At 37.3% G+C, this 7,560-nt stretch overlaps 1 protein-coding gene across 2 annotated transcripts; it reads left to right on the top strand.

Annotated features, from left to right (window-relative positions):
• The first annotated feature begins 1,586 nt into the window (after positions 1-1,586).
• LOC143863589 (protein trichome birefringence-like 1) lies at positions 1,587-6,241 on the top strand. 2 transcript variants are annotated; one of them, XM_077374302.1, is made up of 6 exons: positions 1,587-1,929; positions 2,017-2,800; positions 2,891-3,083; positions 3,416-3,609; positions 3,713-3,871; positions 5,543-6,241. In XM_077374302.1, the coding sequence occupies exons 1-6, from the start codon at positions 1,788-1,790 to the stop codon at positions 5,868-5,870; spliced, it is 1,800 nt and encodes a 599-aa protein (XP_077230417.1). In that variant the 5' UTR covers positions 1,587-1,787; the 3' UTR covers positions 5,871-6,241. The 2 variants fall into 2 exon arrangements, with proteins under 2 accessions (XP_077230417.1, XP_077230416.1); XM_077374301.1 differs by having other exon boundaries at positions 1,587-2,800.
• Positions 6,242-7,560: the final 1,319 nt, after the last annotated feature.

Here is a 7,560-nt window from a genome sequence, read left to right as displayed (position 1 = left end):
CGCAATTATCATTTCCCGACTGATATTCTTGAAATCCAAAGTACAATCATTGAAAATTTGAAGAATTATATGCGCTAATTTGGAAAATTTGTAATTAAAGGAAAAGGAATTCTAGACTGAAGGGAGCCATTGCAAAAAAGAGGTGAAAGGGCTCTCCTATTGGCTACACATCACCGTCATGCATTAATAACGACTGAAAAGTCAAAACATGATGGTGATGTGCAGCCAATGGGGGAGCCCTATCACCTCTTTTTTTGCAAGGGCTCCCTTCAGTCTAGACTTCCTCCTAAAAGAAACCATCAGTTTTGATATTTCCACTGGGTCTTTATTTTAAAATTTTCCATTAACCATTGCAATTATCAATATATGTCACAAATATCTATTATATTTTCAAAATATAGCAATTTTATCACGATATTTTGATAAAGGGAAATGGTTTCAACAAAAACATGTTTTGATACAGGATGCTCATGTTTCTTGTCTTTTAGTATTTAAAGAGCTGTAAAAAGAGCACTTATGTGACAATTAAATACTAAAAGAAAGCGCATGTATCAAAACATAGTTGTGCTGAAATCATTTCCCTTTGATTAGGGGTGTCAACGGATCCACTTCGGATCGGATCCACCTATGTCACGGTCACGATCCAGTCAAATTCCTTATCGGTCAAATCGGATTCGGATTGTTCTTCGTATCATGATATTATTGCGGTATATATCGTTATATTTTTTTAAAGTCTCAAAATTATTTTGGGATTTTGCCGTTTTATCAAAGGTTGGGGTGTCAATGGATCTAGACAGTCCGATGGACCATCCGGATCCGAACTTTAATGAACAGGATATAAGCATACCAAGAGGGTATTCTCGTCAAAATAGCCATATTCTTTTAGTAGTTACCGGTTTCCATCTTATTGAATGAAATCTCCTTTTTGAAATAAATCTCCTATTCCTTCCCGTGTAAGTAACCCCTCCCCATTTGTGGAACGAACATCTCATCTTCCTATCTGTAACCATAACCCATCTATTCCATGTTCTGTCCCTAGTCATTGCTCTCACCCTTGCCATCGCTAGTCATTGCTCTCACCCTCACCATCGCAGCAACCTTGCCTTCCCAGCATCCGAGCAGTAAGCACGGAAAACTCCTGCTAATTTTTCTGGTTTTTATTATCTTCTTATAATACTGGATAGTGGATACATATTTTTCCGTATTTTTAGTCACTTCTTTGAAGTCGATCACTGCTTTTCGTTATGGTGAAGTGACATCTAACTATTTTTTTTAAAAAAATTAATTGTGTACGAAGCTTAGTAAGACATAATATGACACTCCGATATGATGTTTTTATGAATTTTTTTTCTTAATTTACACATAGTTTTTAAATAATTTTATTTTATCATTTTTACCAATATAAATCAAAATAAAAAATTAATATATCCCCAGATCTTCCGTTCCCGAAAAATACCAAAACAAGGGATTGTGAATTTAATGGGGCCCACCACCTAAAAGCCAGGGCCCACCAAACTAAAATATCTTATCAGTGATTACTATATATATTAATGATTTAATCACAACGATCATAGTGGCAAAGTTGTATACACTGAGTTTGTGTATATATTTCCAGAGATTTCCTTTCCCGTTATAAGCAGGAGAGAACAAAGAAATAGGAAAAAGACTCCAACACAAAGTAAAACACTCACTTCTCAATTTAACCGTAACTCCAAAACCGCATCTTTCCCTTCTTCTTCTTTTTCTCTTCTTGTTCCCATCTTGTACAGGGTTTTGAACCATCATTCATGGCGGATAACAAGCATAATGTCATCACGGACTTGAAGAGCTTGTTTGGGATTCTAAGAACAAGAAGAACAAAGGCCTTTGCCTATGGATTTATGTTTGCTTTTCTTGCCTGTACTGTTTTCATAGCCTTCAATCCAAACGGTAACTCGTCTTCTTGGTTTGGTAACATAAGTTCAGGTTCTAATTCTAGTTCCATCACTAATTTTAGATCTTCTTTTTCCTCTATAGTCTTTTATTTTTTCCCCAATTCTGGAGAAAACTCTAATCAGAAAGAGAATGAATTTTCAAGTGAGATTACAAAGAATCAGAGAAATCAGACTCAAATAGATTTAGATAACCCAGTGCCTGATCAGCAAAGAAATGGGAGTATGAAAAATGGGACTATTGGAGTTTTAGAGAATCACAAAAATGGGACAATAGGGGTTTTAGAGAATCAGAAAAATGGGACTAAAGAGGTCTCTGAGACCCCAAAAAATGGGACTAAAGAGGTCTCTGAGACCCCGAAAAATGGGACTAAAGAGATCTCTGAGACCCAAAAGAATGGGACTAAGGAGGTCTCTGAGGCCCAAAAAAATGGGACTAAAGAGGTCTCTGAGACCCAAAAAAATGGGACTAAAGAGGTCTCTGAGACCCAAAAGAATGGGACTGTCGGGGTTATAGAGAGCCAGAGAAATCCCACTGTTTCTGAGAATCAGAGAAATAAGACTACCAAGGTTTCTGAGAACCAGAGAAATAAGACTGCCAAGGTTTCTGAGAATCAAACTGGAGCTGTTTCTGAGAATCAGACAAATAAGACTGTTTCTGAGAATCCCAAGAGAGAAAATTCACTGTTAAATTCTTTGAAGGATTGTGATATCTTTGATGGGAAATGGGTGAAAGATGATTCGTATCCGCTCTATTCAGAAGGATCTTGCCCATATATTGATGAGCCTTTTGATTGCTTTCTCAATGGGAGGTCGGATCGGATGTATCAGAAGCTCAGATGGCAACCCAATGGCTGTAATATCCCAAGGTATTCAGAAAAAAGAAACAAAAAAAAATGTTTTTAACTTCTTGAAATTGATCTTTATATGTTCATGATGGTTTTTCTTTACTATTGTAGATTGAATGGGACGGATATGTTAGAGAGATTGAGAGGAAAACGCTTGGTTTTTGTTGGCGACTCTCTCAATCGCAATATGTGGGAATCTATGGTTTGTGTTCTGAGGAATTCTGTAAAAGATAAAAGTAAGGTGTTTGAAGCGTCTGGGAGACGCGAATTTCGTACTGTTGGCTCTTATTCTTTTATTTTCAAGGTTGGTGTTCTTCATTTGCTTTTTTTTTTTTTTGGGGTTTTTCTTGATTAGACTATGTTCTTCTTTATAACTATTTTTCTGTGTAGGATTATTACTGTTCTGTTCTTTACAGTAACTACTTTTCTATGTAGGATTATAACTGTTCTGTAGAGTTCTTCCGAACACCTGGTGTTCTTCTCTACAGTAACCATTTTTCTATGTAGGATTATAACAGTTGTAACCATTTTTCTATGTAGGATTATAACTGTTGTGTTCTTATTTACGGTAACTAATTTTCTGTGTAGGATTATAACTGTTCTGTAAGTATTTACAGTAACTACTTTTCTATGTAGGATTATGACTGCTCTGTAGAGTTCTTCCGATCGCCGTTCCTGGTCCAGGAATTGGAAATTCCAGAACCTAACGGGACGGTGAAGGAGACACTTCGGCTCGACTTGGTCGACAAGCATTCTCCTAAATACAAAAATGCAGACATTATTGTCTTCAACACTGGACACTGGTGGACTCACGAGAAGACGAGTAAAGGGTATATCCATATCTAGAAGCTCTCTATTTGTTTGTTAATGGACCTTGTCTGGCATTTCTATGTTAATGGAATTAAACCCAGAAAAACCCAACTTCTCTTGCAGGAAAGACTATTACCAGGAAGGTAGCCATGTTTATGGGGAGCTGAAAGTCATCGAAGCATTTCGGAGAGCTCTGACTACATGGGCGAGATGGGTTGATGCCAATGTAAACCCTAACAAGACCCATGTTTTCTTCAGGGGTTATTCTGCCTCTCATTTCAGGTAATTATTTTTCTTCTTGAAGAATTTCATAGAAAAAAGAGATTACAGATTCACATCAATGGGGAGAGTGGACCCAGAGTAAAATGAGTCCCTCAACGCCCCTGCTTAGATCATTGGCACTCCTAGGGACATGAACAAAAGAAAGGAAAATATTGTTAATCATAGAACTAATCTCGTCCATAAACTTAGCTAATCTCTATGGACCAATGCTCATGCCTTGAACCTAAGAAATGACATTTGAAGGATCCCCTTCTACCTCCACCTTGCGTTCCATTTGATCAGTAAATAAACTCATGCACTCCTAGGGACATGAACAAAAGAAAGAAAATATTGTTAATCATAGGACTAATCTCGTCCAAAAACTTAGCTTATCTCTATGGACCAATGCTCATGTCTTGAACCTAAGAAATGACATTTGTAGGACCCCCCCTCTACCTTAACCTTGCCTTCCATTTGATCACTAAATAAACTCATGCCGAAGTGAAGAGCATGAACCTCCGCATCGAAAGAGTCCATTATTCCAATTGGGCCAGAGAGCACGTAGATGATTGTGCCATTACTATCTCTAAAAACCCCTCCGATTTCCACTTTGTCGGGGTTGCCAAGGGAATAACCATCGTTGAGCTTGAAGACATTTGGCGAGGGGGGTCTCAAGTCACTAACCTCTTTTCCTTTGGAATAGAACCCAAAAGACGCTGTTTTGCCGAGCCCAATTTGTCATGTTGGATCTGATTTTCCAAGCTAGCATCAAGGAAGATGAAGATTTCCTCGAAAGTCAAAGTGTTCTTTCTCAACCAAATCTCCCTCATTTCTACAAAGGGTATAAGACACAAAAGTGTTTTTCCTGCCAATACATGCCATTTTCCAACTCAATAGAATATTCTCGATGGAGTCCAATGCTACCGATTGAATGCCAAACCAATCGTACACCTGAAACCGTATATGATGTGTCTCTTTGCAATAGATGAATACGTGGTTTATAGACTCTTCCTCTATAATGCAAATGATGCATTTGTTCCCCAGTTGGATACTGCGCCTCTTGAGCTTGTACACTGTATTGATTTTATTCAACACTACCACTATCGTCCATCAGAAAGCTTGGATCGTAGTTGTCACCAGAGAATTCTAAACCGTAATCCATAGAAATGGAGAAACCGAAGGGCGGCTGAGAAACCTAAAGAGCGACCTGGCCAAGAATAGGCCTCTCGGATCATTCTTCCAAGGAGGAAGTAGGTTAATAAAGCAATCCGCATCATGACCTCTTAAGATTCTTATCAATAACAATAGTCCAAACTATTCTACCGCCACCCTTTTATAACACTCAAATACACTGCCATTTTTGTTGGTTGCAATCCTGTAGAGACTCGGGAAAGCATAGGATAAAGGAGACCCTTGTCCAAATGTCACTCCAAACCCCCTCTATTACCTTTCCCCTGCCATAAACTTAATCCCTTGGTTGAAACAATCAGACAACGAGGAATTAGACTTCTCACGTGCCTTGACCTCTTCCTAATCTACCCACCTCCCACGCTACACTGGATTCCTCATATTTGCACCCAAAAAAACAAAGAAAAACTAAAGAAAATAATTTATTTACTTCTCTTTAGTTGGTAATTAAAGCTCATGTTTCATCTCTCTTTTTTACCTCATCTTTTTTTGTTCATTTTTTAGTGGCGGGCAATGGAATTCCGGTGGACAATGCAACAGAGAAACAGAACCCATCAAGAACGAGACATATCTGGCCTCCTATCCGCCAAAGATGAACGTGCTTGAATCGGTGATGAAAGGAATGAAAACACGCATATCTTACCTGAATATTACACGAATAACAGATTACAGGAAGGACGCTCATCCCTCCATCTACAGGAAGCAGAATCTGACCGAGGACGAGCGAAGATCGCCTGAAAGGTATCAGGACTGCAGCCATTGGTGCTTGCCTGGAGTGCCCGACACGTGGAACGAGCTTCTCTATGCACAACTAATAATCAAACAACAGTAATATAAAAATTAAAATATAAATGTGAATTTGATTAAATTATTCACTATTCATTTGTCATTTGTATTTTATGTTTTTCTTCTTTGGAATTATACAAAATAACTCTGAGCATCCATATAATAGCCTTTGAATCAGCATAAAATTTAGGAGAAATAGAAGGGAGGGGATATCGATTATATTAATCTATTTCCTTCTGATTTGGTTCATGTGTTGGAGAGGAAAAAGAATGGAATGCTAGTCTAGATCTCCACTATTTTATTGTTGTTTAAGCCTTGAGACTTGTAGATTGTAAAGCTTTTCTTGTGTTTGTTGTTTAAAATAATGGTGCAGCTGCTTAAAGAAAGGGGTTAATATATTTTATTTGATTAGTGATATGATGATCGGATTGTCAAGAGTGGAGAGGCCATGTTCTTTAAAGCAATGCAGAATAATTAGCACTTTGCAAAGGTGGTTTCGAGGCCTTGTGAACAGTCATAAGATTGAATTGCTTCATAAAATATGGCATTGGGATTCTGTTTTTGGAATTTATTTTCTTCTTTGTATCTTTCTATTCAAATGTGGTATCTGTAAGAAAATTATGAGTAGTAATTTGTTTCTTTCTATACAAGTGAAGGTCTGCATAGGAATAGTAAATGGTTGTTCACAAGTGAGACGGTTACGTTTGGATGTAAACCCCCCAAATTGCAATGTAGGGGTTAATTTAGGCCTTTTTAGATTTTATGATTTGTATGTGTACCTCTTGTCTCTTGAAAAAGAGGCGCTGCGAAATTGCTTTTGCAAAATTAACTACTCTCAGGAACTATAATGGGCAAGAATGGGAACATGACGACCACTTTTAGCAGAAAGAAATATAAACTTGGAAAAAAATTGGTGCTAAGAGAATGGACTTCGAAAATCTTGGGATTAGGGTTGCAACTTGGGTCGGGTTTTTCAGAACCTTATCGGCACAAGAGGCAAAAATTTACATAGTTTTTCTCTGACCTTCGTCCATGAGGTGTGATTCTCTTCTCTTTGATGGCAACAAATGCAACTATATGGAGCAAACCTACAATAGTTACAAGAGTTTTGACAAATGGAGAATACTAGTTCATAAGTAGAGGACTCCAACTTATAGTAGAATTCTATTAGGTCGCCACCTATGTCGCATCAGTGAGGATATGAGTGTCGGAATCTGAGTGTTGAATTCAGCAAACCTCAAAAAGAACAATTCGTGGATTCGCCAAAATATTTTAATCTATTTTTAAATTTTATTTTCTTATATAATAATATGGTTATAACAAGAAATATATTGAAAAATTTAATCGGTTAAGCAGATATAATATTTTATTTCTATTTATGAAACTTACTAGTAGGATGTGTAAAACTCAAAAGTTGTGGTAGTGGTATGCAAAAATAAAAACAGATAAAAGAGATCTATAAGTGTCTCAAAGAATCTTGAAGTATTCCCACATGGATTCTTCGCCCATTTAGAAGAATCCATGTAACATGGCTCGCCACTATAAAATAAGATATTATAGAGGAAGACTCCTAATAGTCTTTCACTTGAAGAACCGTTACATATTTTATTAGAAAGAACATCCAAGAGACCACACTCTTGTGTTACTAACTATTGAGCAACATCAAGCCAAAGAGAAGCTCTACACCAATTAGAACCCTGAATTAATCGGCTTTGCCAACATATTAGCTAGATTTG

The sequence above is a fragment of the Tasmannia lanceolata genome, unplaced genomic scaffold (assembly GCF_043159265.1).
Source record: "Tasmannia lanceolata isolate RefF3 unplaced genomic scaffold, GAP_Taslan_0.1 ptg000044l, whole genome shotgun sequence".
In the NCBI taxonomy this organism is placed as follows: Eukaryota; Viridiplantae; Streptophyta; class Magnoliopsida; order Canellales; family Winteraceae; genus Tasmannia; species Tasmannia lanceolata.
This window is presented reverse-complemented; position numbering and strand designations above follow the sequence as displayed.

Coding starts and splice junctions, on each gene's coding strand:
- LOC143863589 (XM_077374301.1), top strand. CDS start 1,788: ATGGCGGATAACAAGCATAATGTCATCACGGACTTGAAGAGCTTGTTT. Junction 3,610..3,712: donor CACGAGAAGACGAGTAAAGG/GTATATCCATAT, acceptor CTTCTCTTGCAG/GAAAGACTATTACCAGGAAG. Junction 3,872..5,542: donor TATTCTGCCTCTCATTTCAG/GTAATTATTTTT, acceptor TTCATTTTTTAG/TGGCGGGCAATGGAATTCCG.